The 23856-nt window shown below is 38.1% G+C and overlaps 1 protein-coding gene across 4 annotated transcripts in view; it reads left to right on the top strand.

Moving 5' to 3' along the window:
- Positions 1 to 23856, top strand: part of LOC135072379 (ATP-binding cassette sub-family G member 4) — a 56649-nt gene that overhangs the window by 5736 nt on the left and 27057 nt on the right. For all 4 annotated transcript variants that reach the window (XM_063966285.1, XM_063966284.1, XM_063966283.1 and 1 more), the window contains 2 exons: positions 12993 to 13110; positions 20716 to 20905. In XM_063966285.1, the coding sequence (XP_063822355.1) occupies positions 12993 to 13110; positions 20716 to 20905 (308 nt within the window). The remainder of the gene's footprint in view (positions 1 to 12992; positions 13111 to 20715; positions 20906 to 23856) is intronic.

Here is a 23856-nt window from a genome sequence, read left to right as displayed (position 1 = left end):
TATGCTTGTAAATGAGAATTTGCGATTGTTTGCCCAATTTAATATAATTTAAAATAAGTGTTATGTAGCGAAGATAATAATGATTTTCAACTGTAATTAGATGCATCATTTTGATCCGGAAGTCCCATAGCCTTGATAATTTGGTATACGTAATAATTATGACGTTTCTCCCTCAGTTTTATTTAGCCAAAAGGCCATCATAAACTCATAAAAAACTCATAAAACTTATTTATTTTTGCAAATAGGCTTTTAAAAAGCACTTTCACACGTCCCAGTATTAACCACCACTGCTTCGGGACAATAAAAAATGGGCCAGTGCTGAGAAGAAGCAGCGCAAGAAACTCAGACATCATTTAAAAATACAAAAAAAGACGGAAAATCGGACTGTTTTCGTATACAACCAAAATAATTATATTATTATGAATGTCTGTACACTATACAAACATTATGATAACATTAAAAACTGAGTGAGTTCACTCGCAGACCTTGTACTCAACAGACTCTTTTAATTGGTATGTCAAACCAGAAACGTCAGAAACCTGTCTTGATTTAAATGTTCATCACCACCATATGAAGCAGAATCTTTTTCTGTAGGTATCATATTTTTAAGGCCTTCAAAGGAAATATTTATTTTATTTGCTCTGTATCTATTATTTGGAAAAGTGATTGAGTTTCTTCCGCCACTCCTTCTCAGCACCAGCCCGTACGTTGTCCCGAAGTGGTGGTAGGGCAAAATACATTTGGGACGTGCACAAGTGCCTACCCTGGAGAGAGCCTAAGTAGTGAATAAATCATGGCTTATTGCCATGTCTAGTACTTCAGTGTTGAGCATGACTGAGTTTCTTCACTTCTTCTACCCGCCCATAAGTTGGCAAGGCAAGCTATATTTGGGACCGTTTGTTAGTCGTATACCTCGAAATCAAAAAATCCTTGTAGCTTTTCACCTATTCGCATTTCACCGTGATAGCGTTTTTTGTTGTAGCGTGTAATATCGGTAGTATATTTTGTTACTAGCATATATTTTTAACAGATTTTTACAACAGTAGCAAATTTTGATGTAGCATGTATTATCAATATTATCGACTATAGTCAAGACAGGCAGGAAAGTAAATCTACTATATAAAAATAAGTCGGGTTTTCCTCCCTGACGCTATAACTCCAGAACGCACGAACCGATTTCCACGGTTTTGCATTCGTTGGAAAGGTCTCGGGCTCCGTGAGGTTTATAGCAAAGAAAATTCGGGAAAAGGGGGTAAAACGGGATCCACGCGTACGAAGTCGCGGGCGGCCGCTAGTCTACTATGAATTTTTTAGACAATTGTAGGTAATTAGCGATCAAAAATTATACTACAAGAATAAAAATCTATTCAGAAATTTTGATATCGCGGCGAAATGCGAATAGGTGAAAAGCTACAAGGATTTTTTAATTTCGAGGTATACGACTAACAAACGTTTGGGACGTGTAGGTACAAGTGCCCTAGAATGGGCCCTAAGTACGGAATAAATTATTTGAATTTGAATAAGATGTCTTATTACCACGTCTAGTTCATCGGTGTTGAACATGATTGACAGAGTTGCACAAGCGAGTAGAGGTGCGTGCGCACTACCGGCGGATCGCCGCGTTTCGCAACGAGCACTGGCCTGTGACTCCGCACCAGATGAGTGTTTGCGATTCTAGACAATCTTACTGCAACTTAACAGGCTTTATATTCAGTAGTTGACCAACAAACTGATGTCTGTCTCAATTGAAATTTCGTTTGGGTTAGAAGAGTTTGTGCTCAATTTCGCTACACAAGAAAATAAATGCCTCTACAGTGATTTTTTCATTCTTTCAGTATCTAAGCAATCTAAGTTATTACATAAAATATGAAATTCGCAAATGTTAACTGACAATCTGTTGAAAATAGTTAATAGTATAAGTAGGGATGTAGGCGTCTCCCAGGATAAAAATCATTACTTACTCACTCACTTATATTTTAGAGTAGAGTCATCCCATTCTGAGTGGGTAGATTTTTTTCATTGACGAGTAACTATAGTCTTTTTCACCTAAGATGATCCGTATGACGTTTCGAATTTGAAAGATTTAGAGATGTCACATAACTAAACCATAGCGATTTATCTATCGATTTTTTTTGAAGAGTTAGTAAAACCTACTTTTAGAGAATTATTTTGTATAGGTGTTATTTAACAAAAAAACATGTTTTTATTAATTACAAATATTATTGTAACAATTTTTTATTGATAATATTCAAATTTCATGGTTTGTGTTCAAAAAAACGATTCCTTAAAGGTACTGGTTCTGTTTCTTTAAATTAAAAACTATTAATTTATTTTCAATGCGTTTATTAAAGTCAATAATCGAAAATATAGTTGATTTTTGTGATGTTTTTAATAACTAAGTATTCACTGCAATCGATTAATGAACCGCGGAAATAATCGATTTTATTATACAAGAAATACCCCAGCACTAAATCTATTCCGTTTCACACATTGCGTACATTAAATAAAAAATATTTTTACATCGTATTTAATTAAAATATAATCAATAGACTCAGATTTTACTATATATTTCAAGACAAGTAGTTAATTTTTTTTTATTATATTGCTAATAAAATACAAATATTTTTTCCAAAATATTCTGCATATGTAGTATGCGTAATATGGATAACCTTGAAGTGTCATACGGATCATCTTACGTGAAAAAGACTATACGTCGTGATAAACAATAACGTCGGTCTTTGAAAAATTCAGGCCAAACGGCTTCGTCCACTGAACATCCGGCTATACGAGTGCTTATGTGGCAAAATTCTACCTCCACAAAGTGGACCGACGACCTAAAGGTAGCAGAAAGGCGCTGGATGCAGGCCGCTACCAACCGGTCAATATGAAAATCATTGGGGGAGGCCTATGCTCAGCAGTGGACGTCCTATGGCTGAAATGATGATGATGATGATGATGATGGTAGGATACCATAGTATGTAGCATGATGTCTCTACATGAAGTTATTGTCTTTGCCTGTCACAAACCATGAAACCACACTTTTTAGAGGCAACAATGTCCGTAATGATACGCTGATAGCCCAGTATGCCAGTAATTAATTATATCCGCTGCATATACTAATCAAATTACTAAGTCTGGGCCCAGCGGGGTCATTAACTAGCCATTAATCATTCTTGGAACTGATACCTTCAAGTTGATTGATTCAATGTCTATTAGACGAAATATTTGTGACGATAACGGGTAAAGAGAATATAATACATTCACAGTTTCCTAAAAAATAAAGAAAAAAATTAATTATTAAAATTATTAATTTAATCAAATGTGTTGTCACAGTCAGCAAAAGCTATGAATTAGTTGAAGAATAGTTATTAAAGGTTAAGTTAGGTTACATATATAAAAAAGGTGTTTTTATTCAATTACCAATCAATAATTATTATATTTTATTCAAGTACATATTAGTGGTTTTTGAAATGAGCATTTTTATCCATAAACGGCATTATCCTATGGCTTCAACATTAAACTGAGTTAAACTAAACGATAAATTTCGTCACCAAAAATATTCACTGGCTAAGAATAGATACCTAATGTTTTTGTTTGTTTGTTTCTTATCACTATTAATTTTCATAATTATGTTCTTGAGAAACACATACATATATTTATTAGAAACTACTCTTTGATCATCTATTTGATGTTATTATAATTTTATTCTTCTTTTCGTGTCGACAACAAACCTACACAGTGTCAGCCCAAAACTCCGCCACAAGAGCGGCCATAATTTTATTGTAGGCTGAAGATATTTTATGTCATTTTGCGTTGAAATCAAGTCACATTAAACAAGAAACTAGAACATTAAAAGATTATTCCCACCTCTCTTTCCCACCACTGCAACTCCTGTTTAGCCAGGATCTACAACTTGACCGCCATAAAAACGCAACTAATGAAAGTCAAGTGTGTCCCGGGGGAAAGTTAAACCTGTCATTGGACCCGCAAAGAAATTAATCAGAAGAACATAGGAAGAGTTCGAAATTAAGGTTCGACTTCCCTCCATTGCAAAGCGGATGACGGTGACAAACAAAGGTTTAATAACTAGATCATAAGCTAAGGCGTATTTATCTAAGGCATTACCAACTAAACCTTGAAATAAAACCATGTTCTTTATAATAACTCGATAGATATTTAATCTCCGATAATACTTACCTACATATTTTGAATTAGGTTAATCACATACACGACATTTATCATAAAATCATGTTTTGAAACCAATAGAGGTATTGTCCAACTGTCATCGTGACCATTATTCTTCTTCATTTTGCTTATTTTATGGCCTACAATAGTTTCCTTATTGATCATATCACAACAGTGAGGGAATTGTGAGGAGCTTTACAACAAAACCCAAGTGGGTAGTTCCAAACATACCTTCCTTATAAATTAAATCTCTACCCTAATTCCGCCTCGTAATTTAATGCATCGTTCACATTAAAAAACCAAAGTGCATGGAAAAATCCACGTTGCCTGACCCCGAGTCGGCAAGGTCGAGGCGTCTCTATATGTTACCGATATTCAAGTAACTATAATCAAAAGAAGTGCCAGATGTCATCTCCAGAAGGGCGATAACCTCATGACCCAGCCCAACTCGTAGACCTTAACCAATCCCTTAAGTACGTACTTCTTGATCCTCATTTCCGTGCTGAATGTGGAAAATGTCAGCCATCGCAAAAGGAAGTGGGGCAATTAATACCATTTACGTTCCGATCTGATGGAAATCGCGATTGATTAATATTAAAAGGTCTCGAGAGCTGACATCGTTAATAGTACTTCAAGTACGAAATAATGTCAAGTCTTGTAGCAATATTTGCACAAAATTCTGAAGTGTCATGCAGTTTCTATTGTCTATTTTTAGCAGTTGCTAAATCTACTATGTAAATAAAAGCCTTCAAAAATAGCGACGTTTTACCTGAAAATAAAACGTTTATTAAACATACTTACCTTATTCGAAGCCTTTATAATGAGAGTAGTGTCTGTCTTTTCCTGTTTGAGTACTAGTTTTGACGTATAATCTGCCCACGTGACTTCCGCTCCGGTCCCCCCACCGCCTAAGCACGCCTCAATTAACGACACTAGCGCCACCAACGGTAGCTCGAAACTAGGTTTCGATATTCTCGCCATTGTGTTTTATGACACCAGGTAGATTTAAAAAGTAGGCTTCGAATAAGGTAAGTATGTTTAATAAACGTTTTATTTTCAGGTAAAACGTCGCTATTAAACAGTACTGTACCGTTATTCGAAGCCTTTATAATGAGAGACGTGTCTATTATCTCCTGGTGGCGCTGTGTAATCGCCAATGTGATCAATTGAAGAATAAGACATTGATCAGTGAGAAATGTTATGAATTAGTTAGAACTTTAGCTTATCTGTCTACTGAGTGGTAATGTACTGTGTGTAGGTACATTATAATATTTTACAGAACGCAACCTGCATCTGCATCTCCGTAAATTCACGTCTAATGCATCGTTTATTAACAACTATGTAATAATGAACTATCGGTTACTTTACGTCATGTAAAAGGCGCAAAAGCTACGTCCACCCTCACTCACAGTATCAGACCGTTGGATGAATTTAATAAGCTTCGGTAGGAGTGAATAATTATTAGGTATGGATAAGAATATTCACTGGTACAGTTAAGGTCGCTTGCCGATAGCGGGCGTTTGATGATCTCCAACATTTCCCACATTTAGGTATCAGCTCAGATTTTAATATTTATAAACCTTTACAGGACCGTAGCCTAGGTGGACGGTGTAATGAATAGGTGACAATAGCTAGCCGGCTATGTATAGGTACGATACTTTTGTATTGCCTGAGTATTCCGCGTTATCGCTGTTCGCTAGGGACAGCGAAGTTTGAGTCGGAATTGATAAAATTTATAATAATACAGACTTTCCTAGTACAAACTTAGTAAACTTTGCGGTTTACAAACGTCGGTGCTGTGGTAAGACTGTGCGACCATTATCTTTAGGGCTAACAGTGATAACTTGTCAGCTAGATCAGCTTATTGACGGTTAGTCAACCAGCTTAAATCAGAGCAATCTTAATATGTAATTATGTATTATTGTAATTACAATAATGATAATAATGTTATAGGGCTGAACAAGAGTTTGTTTGCATCACCACAAAAACTATCTTTGTGTTGGAGTCCTTTAACCACGAATTCTATGTATAAAATCATAATAACATCATTCTACCACCAATAGTAGCGGAGCATCAATAAGAATGTTGCGAAAGCGGGAAAAGTTATGCAAACGAAGTCGCAAGCACAGCTAGAATTAAATGATAGTTTCTTAGCCGATCTAAACCTTATCAGGTTTCATCAAGGCCCTTAGGGTGGGCATCGGATTTAATTTCGAATGATTTATTTTCATCACCCTGAATGCCGTTGGACGATCGCTCATTTGCACGATGTAATAATATTTATGTAATGATGTTTGTGTAACACTAAGTTTTATATCATCGCCAATGTCACTCATGATTCATTGAAGTGTACATACATAAGTTGCCAGCAGGTAGGTAAGTACTAATTTTTGTGACAATAGTCAGCAGAGACAAATTACTTCATTGACCTAGCGAGTCGGGTAGGTATTAGAATATTTCACGAGGCTGTTGTACTTAAAACAAGTTAACTCGTAAACAGTTGTGTGTGCCACAACATTTTGCTTGTGACTACCTTCGTTACAGTATAATAATTGATGGATTTAAATCACATCAAATACGAATTTTGTAAATTGTACTATGTAGGTAGGTGAAGGACTTTCGGCCCCAAGCAAAGATCTTAAGAGTGCGGCACATTATCCAAAATTAATTCCAACCATGTTTATGTACTTCTGTGTGACCCTAAGGTCACAGTGATAATTGGAAAAATCAGAGTTAAATTACTTTCTTGGACTGAAGGTTTTGATTTATTCCCTTTAACTCCTCGTAAAAGTCGTTCATATTCATACGACAATTTTTATTGAACCACAGAGGTGCACAAAAGGTCGAATTAACAATATGACATGGTGTCATAATATGACATTAATAATAAATTATATTTATTTACTTAAATTAAGTAGACAAGACGTAGTCATTGACACTATAATAGGGCACACGGAAAGTTCAGTTAAAAGATACTGAAGACTTGTGTGACTTTTGGTATGCAATCTTTTCTCCAACGAATGTAATGGCTTGTATAAATGAGAAAATAACAAATTGTAGTATGTAAACCTACTCGGTTTAATATATATTTAGTAAGTACGGTTTACTAAAGTCACTGTTTTCGTTGTACAGTGAAATTCAATTGCGAAATGCGTTACCATGCAGCGTGCCCAATTTGTTTTAAGCTCAGATAAGCTTTATACTTTTGGTTATTGTGGATTATAAGTATTTGGTATTGGGTGCCATGAGCGCCTCAAGTTGGCGGTTAGAATGCTCTTTGCCTCACGCAAATCATGAATTGTAGTGTTATAACATGAGAAGAGCCAATGCTTTAGGATTTGTAACGTTACGTGACTTGATCTGTATGTTTTTGGTAACCGAGACTCGGTTAGGCCATTTTGTATTTATGGAGTTCACCTTTTACTGTTACTAGTTTGTAAGACTGTTATTATTTTGTTTATTTATTTTATATAGGTAAGGACCGACTTCATTGTGTTTATTATCCAGACTTGTGTGCTTTTATTACAATAGGGGCATGGGTTATATCTGACCCCGAAGCAAGGATGGGTCCTGAGTTACCCCAGAATGAAGTCGTCCAATAGGTAAGGGCGCGAATGTCGCGACTCTTTCTGTGCGAATCAATTGCCGTCAGAACATTTGCATGAGTCTGTCGGTGTACTATAGGTATGTATAGCAGACAAATACTTATTTTAGTATTCAGTACTTTGTGGTACCCGCCAAGCGTCTATGAATGTATACCTTATTTAAAAGACTATCAGGTCAATAGTTGTAACTTTACTATGCAGAGGCTGCATAAAGGCTTAAGTTTATTTAATTTCTCCAGGCGTTAACTGTTCGGTACCAAAAATTCAGGGCGCATAGCTGCGGCCCCGATTAATTAACATCCTTCAAGATTCTGAAGGTTTAGGGCGATGCCCTTGTATCATCTCGGCAGTAATGAAATAAGCCAAACTGACACGAATCGAGTAATTTTTGCGTAATCTCATGATCTCTGTCTCCACCTTTTACCCATGGCAGGTCTTAAATAGCTTACTTTTGTCATGAAATAAAGCATTTTAATTAGGGTTCCATAACCCTTGAAAATTATGAGGATTTGGGGCGATGCCCTTATGTCCTCCCGGCAACATTACTTTAATTTTGCCGTGCTAAATAGAATTTCAGACCCTTTTATAGTTATGCGGATTTAGGGCGAAGCCCTCATGTCTACTCGGCAACTTTACTTATTTTCGTTTACCGTGGAATAAGGCGTTTGGGTTCTATAACTCTTCAAAAATTATGAGGATTTAGGACGATGCCCTCATGTCTTTGAACCGCAAATACAAACGAGCGAGGTTGCTTGGCTCGAAATGTAATGATTTGAGTCCGATTCTCCTTGGGTAATCTCCTATCCCAGAGGGATGAGGGATAACATGAGAGTTTAGAGCGATGCCCTAAGATCTCTCGACGTAATTAAAAATGAGCGAGGTTGCTCGGCTCGAAATGTAGTGATTTGAGTCCGGTTCTCTTTGGGTAATTCCTATCCCAGTGGGATGAGGGATAACATGAGGGTTTAGAGCGATGCCCTAAGACCTCTCAACGAAAATAAAAATGAGCGAGGTTGCTCGGCTCGAAATGTAATGATTTGAGTCCGGTTCTCTTTGGGTAATCTCCTATCCCAGTAGGATGAGGGATAACATGAGAGTTTAGAGCGATGCCCTAAAACCTCTCGACGTAAATAAAAATGAGCGAGGTTGCTCGGCTCGAAATGTAATGATTTGAGTCCGATTCTCTTTGGGTAATCTCCTATCCCAGTGGGATGAGGGATAACAAGAGGGTTTGTACCAATGCCTTACTAAGACCTCTCGACGTAAATAAAAATGAGCGGCGTTGCCTGGCTCAATATGAGACTCCTTGAGTGTTTGAGTTTTCTCCTATCCCGGTGGGATGAGGGAGAAAAGGTTCTGGCTCCTGGTTTTTCCCTGTTTGCTCCAAGAGAACTTACCCTCGCTACAGGATTATGCTGCTGCGTTTTGGTTACACTGCCATCTAGCTTGCCGAGTAGCCAGTTTGAGTTTTCCACTGTAGGTATTTAGCATAAGGCGAAATCTCAGATCGATCTGCGGAGCAGAGTTGCGATCGTATTGCTGCCGAAAAATTTTCCAGACGCCGCTAGCATCAAATAAACTGCGTATCAGGCTGAATAGACGATGTTCATCCTTCACCGTTTATTACACAGACTCACTGTTTATCTACACAGTAACAGCATAGCGTTTTCCTGAAATCATAGTTTAAGAAAACCACAAAGGTATTATTATACCTACGTACCGTATCCTAATAGGACAAACTGCACACTTCACTCTTGGGTTATAAGCCATGCGTTAGACTTCCATAATGGCGGTAGAATAGGTACGTCGGTACGCTACCCTACCTAGTGGAAGTTTTCATACTTTCCCCGGATGCATATTGATAAAGGTAGTTTACCGTTTATTTATTTTGTTGATTTATAAATCAACACAATCCGTCCGATGGAATTCGTATGTCTGAAATGGTATTGGTAAGTTGGTACTTACAGCTTATTGTAGCAAGCAATCACATCTTGCGACTATCACATTACACCACACCATCCTTTGATTTGACCTCTACGCCAACTCTTGCTCCTCTTCTGCACGTGGACATAATATTTCCTCTTTCCTTTTGAAAATAAAGACATCTAACGGAAAACCCTTAGGAACAAACACAGCTAAAAAGGAGTGTTATACCGTTAGGAATGAACATTGCTAAAAAGGAATATTAGTTTTAAAACACATCTAACGAAAACCGTTAGGCACAAACATTGCTAAAAAGGAATGTTAGTTTTAAAACACATCTAACGGAACACGCCGTCAGGTATCAACATTGCTAAGAAGAAAAGTTAGCTTAAAAACATATCTAACGAAAAACCGTTAGAAACAAACATTGCTAAAAAGTAATGTTACTTTTAAAACACGTCTAACGGAATACCGTTAGGTACAAGTATTACTAGAGAAGAAAGATAATTATTTAAAATTACACTGAGTTAGATTGAATGCAATCTACCCCCGAACGGTAACACCGTTGTAAAAATAAATTACACTGCGAAATAAGTAATCACAGTAATTTTTATAAGTTTTCAGCCAGTACATAATAATTTAGAAGTACTTACATTATGATGGTAATATTTTACCTGAATCACGTCACGACTAGTACCTGTGAGATGGGTCGCGAACTAGCGGAGCTAATTCTACGACCGTCTCGAACGGGAACTAAAACACCAATGGCGAGAATATCGAAACCTAGTTTCGAGCTACCGTTGGTGGCGCTAGTGTCGTTAATTGAGGCGTGCTTAGGCGGTGGGGGGACCGGAGCGGAAGTCACGTGGGCAGATTATACGTCAAAACTAGTACTCAAACAGGAAAAGACAGACACTACTCTCATTATAAAGGCTTCGAATAACGGTACAGTACTGTTTAATAGCTCGTCTTAAATGGTGTCTGATTCCGTGTACTTCGTTGTTTTTTTAAGATAAAACAACGAAGTTGTGTAAGCACAATAGGTACACATGTGAATTTTTAAAATTTTTATTTATGTAGGTACCTAAAAGCTAAATAATGTACCAAAATACACAAAAGCACTGCAAGACAATAAACAGAAGGTTTGTACACACACTATGTTTCTGTTGATCCAGCTTTTGAAATGTCGTGCGCTTACGCATTTTGTCACTTCACTCGCGCTGCGTGAGAGCATAATAACGGTTCACGGTTGTCTACCTACTTGCTAGCCACATTAGCACTTTATCTAGCACATATTTTAGAAAACATCTATTTAGCACGTCTACTCTTAAATCGCATTTTTAATATCAACAAAAGACATCAAGTTTTTGGCTAACTGTAGAGAGCTATTATTTAACGGTTGTCTTAGTGAAGATTACTAGCATAAATCTTTAATTAGGAAAGATTTTATGATCCTGAAAATATGCCCATCACTTAGGTATTTAATGTTGAGACAAAAATGCAATGAAAACGATTTTCGCTATGGTGGGTTGTGAAAAACTTATTTTTGAATGTTATTTATTTGTGGTCATATGAGGCATGCAATAACAAATCAACTTTAGGTTAAAGTACATTGATAACTAATGTAGGCATGTGGCTTGTCGACTCGGGATGTGGAGTTTGCCCCCCAATGAGTAACGATCGGTGCTCCAACTAAACAAAGGAATTACGCATTATATGAATACTGAACATAAACATAAAGTAAAGGGTCCAAGAATCCCGCTTTAACAATAATAGCAAGAAAATTAATCGATTAAATTTTCACTGAGCTAAACAACTGTTATTTTTGAGCATTAAGGTGGACCGACGATCTGATGAAGGTTGCGGGAGGTGCCTGGATGGGGGCAGCGTAGGGCCGATCTTTGTGGAAATCCTTGGCCTCCCTTTGTCCAGCAGTTGACGTCATTCGGCTGAAACGAACGAACGAATGACTGGAAACAGACGCAAAGATAATCGCGCGGTTGCTGGGCAGTTCTCAATACTATGCATCAAACCCTAACCGCACGGTTACCGCCTCAGTGCATCACCAATGACAATCACACAGAAACTGCGGGGATTTTGCGCGTATCATAACCAGGCTTAAGGAGAACTAGGAATCTAGGAACAGTTCTGTAGCCCTATGACCCTGTATTCCCCATTTATAAATAAATAAATAAATAAATAAAAAAAAAAAAAAAAAAAAAAAAAGTTTTTATTTCGAACAACTCATAGTTCATAGTGTGGTTAGTAAACACACCTTAAATGCTAATGTTAGTAATCATTATCAAGTGATTATTATTTTTTCAATGAACGTAGTATTATTTATGCCCTAGTTATATGATCCTTTTACTGGCGTTACTTAGGATTATCGTCATCATCATCATCATCATCATCATCATCATCATCATCATCTCAGCCATAGGACGTCCACTGCTGAACATAGGCCTCCCGCAATGCTTTCCATGTTACCCGGTTGGTAGCGGCCTGCGTCCAGCGCTTTCCTGCTACCTTTATGATGTCGTCGGTCCACCTTGTGGGTGGACGTCACACGCTGCGTTTTCCGGCCTCCACTCCAGAACCTTTTGCTGCCCCATCGGCCGTCAGTTCTGCGTACTATGTGCCCTGCTCATTGGCACTTCAGCTTGCTAATCCATCGGGCTATGTCAGGGACTATCGTACTTCTGCTTAATAAAACAGAACTTACACTAGGCAAATCATGTCCATGAATCACGTTGCGGCATCTAATTATACGTAAACTACTTCTACAACCATTTTCTGCCATAATAGGGCAATTACATCCGTCGCAATTATTGTCCTTGTCTGTTCTGTGGCATTACGTAGTTAAGTAGGTACTTGGTACGTGCTTTGCGGTTGAAATCGATGCTTGCTAGAAATAGGATACCACGTGTTTAATCTTAAGTGGTTTTCCATTTTGTGGAAAAGATTTGCCATATTATGGAAAACATCACTGTAGCTGTGGTCCGGCAATCGGAATGGCGTAGATTCCTAAAGAACTAGGTTGTCTACTCGGGTGTCGTTGCATAGTAAATGACATAGAGCGCAGTGCCGCGCAACACCGAAGGCACTCAATTGCGTTCCACAACCAACTCAAAATTGCAGTTGCTTACGATGAACAGTCGACAGCACATCAAACTAAAGACTTGAATCTTTTGCTGTTGTAATAGCTACTATTTTCCATCAAAATTGTATATGCTGTCATCTGTAGCTGTACTATGTAGCTAACTAAATGCTTACTTGCAGATGTGAAGACAATCCTGAAGTCGGTGTCAGGACGGCTGCGCTCCGGCGAGCTGACCGCCATCATGGGCCCGTCCGGCGCCGGCAAGTCCACTTTGCTCAACATCCTCACCGGTTACAGGTTAGTAGTGTTTTTCATCATCAACATCATCATTTCAGCCATAGGACGTCCACTGCTGAACATAGGGCTCCCCCACCCCAATGACTTCCACATCGCACGGTTGGTAGCGGCCTGCATCCAGCGCCTTCCTGACTCCTGCTACCCTTATCAGGTCGTTGGTCCACCTTGTGGGTGGACGTCCCACGCTGCGTTTTCCGGTACGCGGCCTCCATTCCAGAACCTTGCTGCCCCATCGGCCGTCAGTTCGGCGTACTATGTGCCCTGCCCACTGCCACTTCAGCTTGCTAATCCGTCGGGCTAGTAGTGTTTTTACTATATGTAAAGCAGCTGGGGAAAGATGCGCGCCACGATAAAACCATATCGATGTTTTAGATGACTACTGTCTGGTATCGATAAGCCTCGATAAGATTATAATATCCTAGTGCGCATCCTAGACTACCTACCTATGGAACCTTTTCAGATCTGTGAAAATTCGTAAAGGTTCAGCCAAACCAACGCGATCAGCCGGCGTGCAGCGATGACGACCAGGCTAAAGGTTCGGCCAAACCATCGCGATCACACGCGATCAGCCGGCGTGCAGCGATGGCGATCGATGTATTTAAGTCTGGTCGCCATCGCTGCACGCGCCGGCTGATCGCGTGTGATCGCGTTGGTTTGGCCGCCGAACCTTAAGGGTATCTAAAACTATGGTGATTTGGCATCTAATTTCACATGCCAGTGTCGCCATTGCACCGTAAGCTACCATACTATACGTTTGATTATTTACGGTTGGTCGTTTCGTAAGCTACTCTAGAAGACTGGTTATTTGACTGAAGTAACTTCTTTGTAGTGTTGTTTGTAAAGATTCTGTGCACATATTAATATGTGCGCTCCTTTGATTACTATTTGCCTATTATAATATCAATATTTTGATAATGATCATTATTTGAACAATGAATATTAGTCATAATTTGTGATAATAACTAATATTCGTAGCGTAGGTACAGCAACATAGCAACACTTTCTCAATAATTATCTGCAAATTAATCACCTTGATAGAAGGGCAATCGTTATCAACTAAATTAGTGATTAGTGTATCCTTGTTGATGTGTATTCACACTTTATCTATGTAGTACACTCATATAATGCTAATCACATTTTAAGTGTATTAATTATAATGTTATTTTGTCACTAATTATTTTAAGTCTCAACATAAGTACAAAGACAGAATACACTCTTCAACCAGATGTAACAAATGTAGCAAAATATTAACACTACCATATTCAGGCCAGTGAAAGTGCACTTAGACGTATTGTCATTTAGCCAGAAGAAAGGCTGTGAAAAATGTAAACAAGAAAATCTCTTCATACAATGAGTCATACCATACATAAACAATGTAACCGAACTTTTATCATAAAATTATCAATTGATAGACGTTGACACAAGATATTTATCACGTAGTAAACATTCTTTAAAACCTGTCAAGGTTATAAAGTAATTAATTCGTGGTACAATTAACTGTGCGGTTAGGACATTGTAGACCAGTGTTTCTTAACCTTTAAGTCATGAGGGACCATTTTACCAAATTTCTGTCTTGTCAGGGACCACCTCATAATCGGTCAAAATCAGTTTGACTACAAAAATCAGTTAAAAGTGGTTTTGACCAAGGTGTACAAGTGCACTTCGTGGACCACTTGGAATGCTTCCAGGGACCACCTGTGGTTCGCGGACCACCGGTTAAGAACCACTGTTTAGACCAATGAGGATCAGTACTGTTGTAGAAAATTCAACAAAACTAGTATCTACGTTAATCTTTAAGATATAAGAAAGATATATCTTTTTGAATTATCCAAATCGGACCATTACTTACGAAGATATTAAGTAATAAACATAGGCCGTTTTTGCCGCTAAAAGTCAACGTACGCAGGGCCGCGTGACGTCACTATATCCGAATCGAGCGCAGCCGGCGTACTATTGGGATGGAAAATATTTTTTTCCAGCTAAACTATCAGTTTTAGAAAAAAACTTTTAATAACATTTATTCATCAAAATAAAGTAACCTATCGACCAGTAATTTTTAAAAATAAAAATTGTGAAAAATAAGTATCGCTATTGTTGATGAGCACCTTCATGCTGTATAACGTAGAGCTGGCTAGCTGGAACCGCTATGATAGAACTGTCATTTATATTCTTAATATATCCCTAACAGCTATGTCCAAAAACCACATTTTTATAGGATTCGATGGAATGCGGAGACGCGGTTGGGGTGAGTGTAACTTTATGATTGTTTGTATTGAACATAATAATACATAATATGAGTGCTAATGCCCAGTTTCTGGCCTATAGGGGGCGGGGGAGTCATACCCAGCTTCTAGGCTAAGATTAAATAGATTTCCAGGAGGGAGCAGCTGGCCCGCCCATGAGAACGGCGAATAGATAGGTAGGTACGTAGGTTTAACTCAGAAAAACTAAATAACAGGTAGGTATTGCGTGTACATCGAAATGATCTTCATAGCAATGTCTTGTAGCCTAGGCAGAGTGTATCTGCCTCAGCTATACTTATTGTTAGAAGTAAATAAATTAATACTTATACATTTTTATATTTTACTTGGACGAAGATATGACTCTAACAACACTTATGAACACATTATTTGAATAAATCGCCAAATATACCACCGCGGAGAGCCTAATCGCGTCTCCGTCCGCGTTCCATTGAATCGTATGAGCGTATGGATTTTTTGCGATATTTTTCACAATTTCTATTTTTAAAAATTACCTATCGATAGCTTACTTTATTCTGATGAATAAATGTCATAACAAGTTTTTCTCTAAAACTGATAGTTTGGCTAGAAAAAAATATTTTCTATCCACGCAGTACGCCGGCAGCGTTCGGATCGGATATAGTGACGTCATCGGTCCCGCGCCGGGCGGTCAGTGAACTTTTTTAGTAATTTGGCCATAACTTCGTCAATTTTTGTCGTAGAACAAAAATTTTTGGACTGTATATTAAGGATTTCTTAGACCTATAAATCTGCATTCACAGCTAAAAATCGAAATGATCCTCATTAACCCGATACTCTCCTAAATAATATAAGAAGTTGTTTTACCAGTTATGTCTGTGTTTGACCAATACAAAAAATAAGCTTCAATTACATTCCGGGAGCAAAAATTGCATTATCGCGTTGTGTTGCCTCTTATCCATATGTTAAAAGGTTATTGATTTGTAGCTATATCTAATCGGTAGCCAGTGAGCTGATGTCATACATCGCTGCTTTTCCACGTGAGCACAACTATTGCAATTGCAAAACCTCACCGGAGAACCTCGGCTATGTTTTCATTTCGCCATGCGCGGGATTGTGCAAGTGTACACCTTCCACTCGATCATTTGCCGTGTAGGGCTGCGGTAACACAATCCCTCTTTCTTAGTACTAGCTTCTGTCTTACGTATATTGAAAAAGCCCTTGATCCAAGCTTAGGGACTCTTTTAAATAGTTAAGACTTTTAGAGCGCGGCGGGAGCGTGACTTTGCAGGATTTCACACGGAAAATTGCACTGCGTTACAATAAAAATGACAAATAACAAGTCAGTGTACGAGCCCTTAGGTCTGTAACACAGTCTTCATCGCTTTATGCATGTCATTATTTGATGACATCATAATGGGAACTATTTCTCAAGTCGCTTCACACTGGTTATTATTTCCAGTACTGCGCAAACACTATAAAAGTAATGAGCAATCAATAACTCATTTGGCCTAGATGACCTGATGGTAGTTTCTATTACATTTTGCAGTCGCCAGCAATCAATTAATCTGCCTCTGACTGAATTTTCCCTAAACATTGTAATTACAGTTTTAAGGTTACATAAAGTTCAAATTCAAGTATCAAGTGAAATTCATCAGGCTGATCTGCTACATACAGGTGCCTGCGGCCTAAAACAAAATTCAGGATTGGGTCCATCTTGGTGACCTTATACTATCGTATACCTACCCAGGAGCCCAAGACAAAGTATCAAGTTTATTTGAGAGTGCACCATATTCTCAGTATTGTTCATGCTACTTCAAACCTTTCCTAAGACAGACTTAAAATGCAAGCACTTGGTTGACAAATAGTAAAGTGAACTGCGTCACACTTTGCGCAACTGATTGTCGCCTAGCCGACGCTAGCTAAAACGCTTAGGTATAACCAAATACTGATTCAATACTTATGTAGGCTCTATTATACTATCCACAAGTCACAGCTACCTCTATAAGCATTTAATGTAGGTTATAGCTTAAAATTTGACAAGATTGAAACCACAATAGTTACAAGTTTCATGAATATCTACATCATTGAAGGAGAAAATAATATCGTTTCCATGTCATGTCAAATTGGTAATACGGCGCAATAACAGATGTAACAAATAAACACATTGATATGTATCATCAGAAAACAAGAAATAATGCTATTTTTCTCGTATGTGCCCCAACAGAGAATCAAATCCAAGGCTTCCCGATCAAGAAAGGCAATAAAGGTCCTCTCTTGATCGGGAAGCCTCTATACCATACTTTAATGACCCTATGTAATGGATTATGTATTGTTATAATATTGCTTTTCATACGTGTGCTAGTTACATCTCCCATCTGACTAGTACAAAGTTGACACCAGCTAATTGCCAGGCCCTAGAATAGAAGTAATTATGCGCGGGCACAGAGCAAGGTCCCGCGATAATGAGCGGCAGTAATTACTGCGGACCTCGCCTTAGGCGCTGGCAAATCAAAACAATGTTGTCAGCCGTCCATTTGTATGAATTGCATACTTATCATTTCATCATCTCGAAAATTTCGCATGCTGAGGACAACTTCTGAGCATTTGTGTCCTCTTTATCTTCTAAACTTAATTCCAAATAAAGTTCCATGACTTTTTCTGAAGGACTTTTTTTAACCATTAATTTATAAAACAAGAATGAAAGAAATATGAATATGTATAATGGCACATGAAGTATGAAACCAATTTTAGAATTCAAGGTAATTTAAATAAATGTTATTTCCAAGGATTTTAGTTCGCCAAAATATTCTGCCGAATCTAGAGTTGATTTCTACATAAACTTAGGAATGGTCAGACTTCTAGATTATAATTATTATCTACCAGTGCATCACACAAAACAATGCTTTTACATCAAATAAAATGCCAAAATTGTTTGCCCACACTGCTCTTAAGTTATTATGTGGTATAATGACCCACTTTTGATAAGCAATATCCGGTTTCATGTGACTGACACATGCATCGCTGTAGGAGCCAGCATTACTTGAAACGATAGATATCTTTTGGACATCAGAAGCATAGTTATTTATATGCTATTAATGTTAAAGTTTCATCTTAATAAAATAGAAAAATAGATTAGACGCTGGTTTGTGGAATAAGTAGGTACAAACTACGTGATGATTTGTCGCGTTGACTCGATCGTAATGCTTCTGAGTTTTGAACAATAATATTGTTAACGGTAATGGGTAATTAACCGATAACATTCGAGTATAAACTGGTCAAATATTTGTGTTTTAACAATCGGAGTCTTCAAGGAGCCCTTGAGCTTTGTGTTGTCTAACATGTTTGTTTATCCTTTTTCTATAGACTGTATTATTAGTAGATTAATACTCTTGATGTCTGACTTTGTGAACCACTATGTTTAGTATTACATATTAATATGTCTTTCTTGCAAATCTAGAAAGGTCTGTATCAATGTTTCTTATTGGCAATCAGGTTCTTTCAACTGTGTAGGTATGACTTTTAATTTCCTAACCAAACTGGGAAATACCGCACTAAGTGAGGGCCACCCTCCTTGGGATTGGTTGAGACTCTCTAAGACCTCCATTGATAGAGTCCAACTAACCACATTTTTATTATATTGTAGCCAGTTTAACTGTCACTATTCTTACTGTAGAAGATCGTCGCGAGTTTACAAACCGGCTGCCCGCGGCCTCGCCCTTGACAAACGTTACTCTGTATAATCATGCCGCGTAAGAAAACACTTTTTCCAGTAGCTCCGCTGGAGTTGGCAATGACTATGAGATATTATTCGGGAGTTGTGAGAAGTGCTGGAATAAAAAGTAGCTCATATTTGACATTCGACCAACAGCTAAAGATTTTATAAGATTAGAGAAATTTCATCTTTGGATGAGTAGGTAATCAATGTTCAAGTAGCTCAGCGCGCAAAGCAGTCACCCGGCAAGGAAGGTTCTTAGGTTAGATTCCTACCTTGAAGATTGCATTTTTTTAAGTTTTTAAAAATTCACATAATATAACAAGCATACAATACACGAACTTTGTTGTCTATAGATTTTTAAAAGTACCTAGTTGTTCATAACTACAAACAATGACCTTAGACATTGTCAATCACATTATTCAAATAACATGAAACGGGAGGTTTGATTTGTAAAATATCTGTTATTTAGATGCCTATACCACGCCTATACAGTTTACTTATATTAATGCTTCTCAAAGGTCAGTTTTCTTGCAAAGCACTTGTAATACCGATTTTCACGTATTTTAAACAACTCCTTGCATGACCGACGTTATGTTACAACTCGTTTATCAGACCTGCATCCATTAGATATCTTTTGAAGAGCTATAGTATATCTCAGGGATGTTATGGATATCCGTAACCATAACCGATTCAAAAGTTTCGGATGTAGGCAGTTTAAATTGTTTTTTGTATAGCATTATATGTAAAGGCACAACAGCCTGATTTACCTTTATAATACCATCTAGTATCAATTTTATTTTTTTATTACTTTTTATTCGATGTAAAGTGTGCGGCCATGAATGAACCGTGTTGGTCAACTATACTCAACATCAAATAAACCGCACCTTCCGCGACGCGAACTTTAACGATTTTCTTCTGACACAATCATGGTGCCCCAACAATATTGGTGTTATTTGAAAGCCCAATAAATATCCTTAAAGAATAACACATTTAATTTCTTAATAAATGATTAACATATACCATAAATGTGACTTGAAAAAATACCTCACTTTGAGCCCACCTATGGGATCAATTAGACCAATTTTTATGGTTATAAAACCAAATAATGATTTCACGTGTCCTCTTTAACAGATGGATAGCGATTAATCCCAACTTAACAGTTTTATAGCCATAAAAGTTGGCTCTAGCGTAACTACCTATTTTTTGAAGAAGTGACTCTGGATCCTTCTAAAGACACATTTTTGGGGTAAAAACCTTTCCTTTAATGAAATGACGGTTAGAACTAGGCTTTTAAATGATGCCAATATTAGTGGGACGTGGGGATGCATACGTTTGAAAATGCTTGTCGCGGGAGGTGCGATTTATTTGATGTCGAGTGTATTTCAAATTTTAAAGCACAAATATCCGTAACCGTAACCGAAATTTTCGCATTTCTGAAATAAATAAATATCCGTAACCGACACCGGTATAATATTAATCCTATATCCGTAACCGTATCCATAACCGAAACTACATATCCATAACATCCCTACTCAGAACTAAACACCGTTTGCTTAGTACGAGACCCTAAGCTACTTTTCCACATTATAGCTCTGCAATCAGAAATGATTGTAGACTGACATTTGAACCCATCGACACAGTCTTTTCAACCCACCGTCCTCTCCCCAGGACTTCAGGCATGGAAGGCAGCATCACGGTCAACGGCATGGAGCGCAACTTGTCCAGCTTCCGCAAGCTGTCCTGCTACATCATGCAGGACAACCAGCTGCACGGCAACCTGACGGTGGAAGAAGCCATGTCCGTCGCCACGGCTCTCAAGCTGCCGTCGGCTACTGCTAAGGTGGATAAGGAGGAAGTGGTAAGTTAACCATACTTCTTCTATGGAGAAAAAATGCATTGAATTGTATACCTACCGTATAGGAAACTAGCTTTCCGCCCGCGGCTTCGCCCGCGTGGAATTTTGTCTGTGACAGAAAAACTATATCGCGCGCGTCCCTGTTTCAAAAACCGGGATAATCCTATGTCCTTTCCCGTGACTCAAACTATCTCTATACCACATCAAAATCGGTTCAGTGGTTTAGGCGTGAAAGCGACACAGATAGACAAACAGAGTTACTTTCGCATTTATAATACATGTTAGTGTAGTTTGTGGGGCTCAGTGCTCACCAAGTCAGAAGGACGAGGGCCCGGTGCTCCGTCACTTATACTTAACTGAACTTGACACAATTAGAAGTGGCGCTAGAAGGTGGCCTTTCCAAACCGTCTGGCCAGCGTGGGAGTGTAGGCCTCATCCGCCATTGCCTCTGGTAGCTAACCTCCTGCAGTGGAAACTAAATGACCTAATAATCATGATAAGTGGCTCTGAAGCACAGTGCTAAATGCTCGTATAGGAACTTGCAAACGAAAGTTCCCGAGAAAAGATATAGACACGATTTCGATACAAATCTAGACACAATATAGAGGTCTATATCGTTTATTTTGTTAATAGTTAACGGTGATATTGTAAAATCAAAACCAAGTTCACGCTAATGTATGCCGCTATGTAAATATCATAATCATAAATTACAATAAATTAAACGAATATATTCAAGTTACTGCCTCAAAGAGCCCTGTGTGACGTTCGTGATACAAACCAGTTTGCTGAGTCGACGTGTAAATCGTTAATAATCAACTTTTCCTCCTGTACAAGCTTATTTATAGCGAAAACATCACTTTATAAAAGAAACCAGCTACTTTCCATGTATTTAAGGCTATGTATGTAACAAGGACATATTTCCTTAGCAAAACTAGTTAGGTAAGTATGTCGGTAAAAGAATTTTCAAATTAATGGATGACTGTTAGACGGTTATCACACTGCGCCGCGCTCCGCCGCGGTACGCGGGACGACAGATTTAATCATTGTATCGCACCCTTAGAATGAAAGTGACTTAACTCAAAATTCCTGTTACTCTCGATTTCACCATAAACTGACCTTATAAAGCATGCTCTATATCCCTGTATAGATAAAGTGACCTATCTCTTAGTAAAGGCAGAGCAACGCATACTTCGGTCTCTTTCACTAGTCCCGCTTTTCATGTATGCATATTGTGTGAAAGAGGCAGAACTAGTTTTACGTCGGCGGTGCTTGCGAGTGTACGTGTAAAACATTGGCGGATCTCGAATTGTATCTGTTTATTACAAAAATACTGTAAAGGTAAGTTCATGATTTTTTTGTCATAAAGTGACCTTTTAATAAATAGGTCTGTATTTAAACTAAATATGTTAGAGTATTCAGTGTTCATTTATGGATTCGGTCTGTTTAGTTAAAAATATAAATGAAGGATACACGACACTTTTACGAATAGGACTATTTATGACTGAACTAACCTAATTTAGTTTTGATATTTTTGATATTGCGCCTGTGTAGAAGAAAAAATAAAAAGGACCGATTAACATATTTTTGGAATATGTCGCTTTAATATAAAATTTGTTTAAGATATGTATAAATTTATGTACTTAAGAGTTTAATAAGTTGTGTTGTTTCAGACTTTACTTCACAAGTTTACTAGTAAACTAAGAGCTAGTGAACGCCAGACCTACGTCATTTTATAAAAGCTGAAAGTTTATCAGCGTATGCTCCCAATATAGGTTATAATGTTGGTGAATTATGAAGTTTGGGTCATCGTGGCTTTGGGAGCTTTAGAGCTACCTTAAAAAACTGTCTGGCAAGGAGTTGGAACTGTCAAAACTGTGTGAGTGTTGGGGAAAATATTTCTAATTATTGCCGAAATATTAAACAAAAAAAAATCAGATTTTATAGTATATCCTATATTGGGAGCATACGCTGACAAACTTTCAGCTTTTATAAAATGACGTAGGTCTGGCGTTCACTAGCTCTTACTCTATAGTCAAAATAACATCAAGACGAGTTAGTTCAAGATATGTTTAGTTTGATGGTAATAACACCTCCAAACATGCAAACTGATAATGAAAACAAAGACAGGGAGCTTTTTTTCCCTCGGGGATGACGGAGTCAAACAGCTTCTGAAGAGCCTTTAGTGCGGGCGCTCCACCTGCTTTCAGAAGCTCAGCCGTGATTCCATCATCACCCTGTACCTTGTTGTTTTTCAGGTGTTTGAGAGCCATTCTAATCTCGCACAGACTGACGTCCGAGATATCTTATAGTGTCGGGTCAATCTAGCTCTTGTGTCTTCGGCTTGATTTGTGATCAGGTGTGCGTATACTCGTGATAATTTTCCGTAGAACCTCAACCTCTTCCAATATCTCAGGCCCCGACGAGATGACTCTGCCATCCTCGGTCTTCAGCTTGAGTCAGTTGGCTTTGGCCAACAGACAGATATCTTGCTATAGAGCCCTTGTTACGCTAAGTCGCCTCTTTAATTGGGTCTGTATCAAATTGGCGTAGGTCGCGAGTTGAGTATACTTGCAGAACCAAGTTTCTTCTCTCTTCCATAAGTTGGTGAGGTCAGAGATCTTTTTGGTTCCTTTTGAACGACGGGTTTTAATGAACTTAGACCCAGTCGTTTGGACAATTCCTACGAACCTGTCATTGCATTCGTCCACATTTCCGTAGTCTCCTAGGCATTTGAAAAGATTTTGCAATTCGAGATAAAAGCTTTCGGGGTTTTGGAGCTGGATGAGCGCTAGGCAGAGAGAGAAGACTTCATCACCTTCATTGGATTCGCGGAAGATATCGTAGTCATGCTCGATGGCTTCTCGATGTATGAAGAGCTTCTCAACAAATGGTTCTTAAAATGAACATGGACAAGACAAAAATCATGTCAAATATCCGTGTTGTAACCCACACCT

Source organism: Ostrinia nubilalis, chromosome 6 (assembly GCF_963855985.1).
Source record: "Ostrinia nubilalis chromosome 6, ilOstNubi1.1, whole genome shotgun sequence".
NCBI classification, from domain to species: domain Eukaryota; kingdom Metazoa; phylum Arthropoda; class Insecta; order Lepidoptera; family Crambidae; genus Ostrinia; species Ostrinia nubilalis.
The sequence above is the reverse complement of the archived record's forward strand: the minus strand, read 5'-3'. Positions and strand labels throughout refer to the sequence as shown.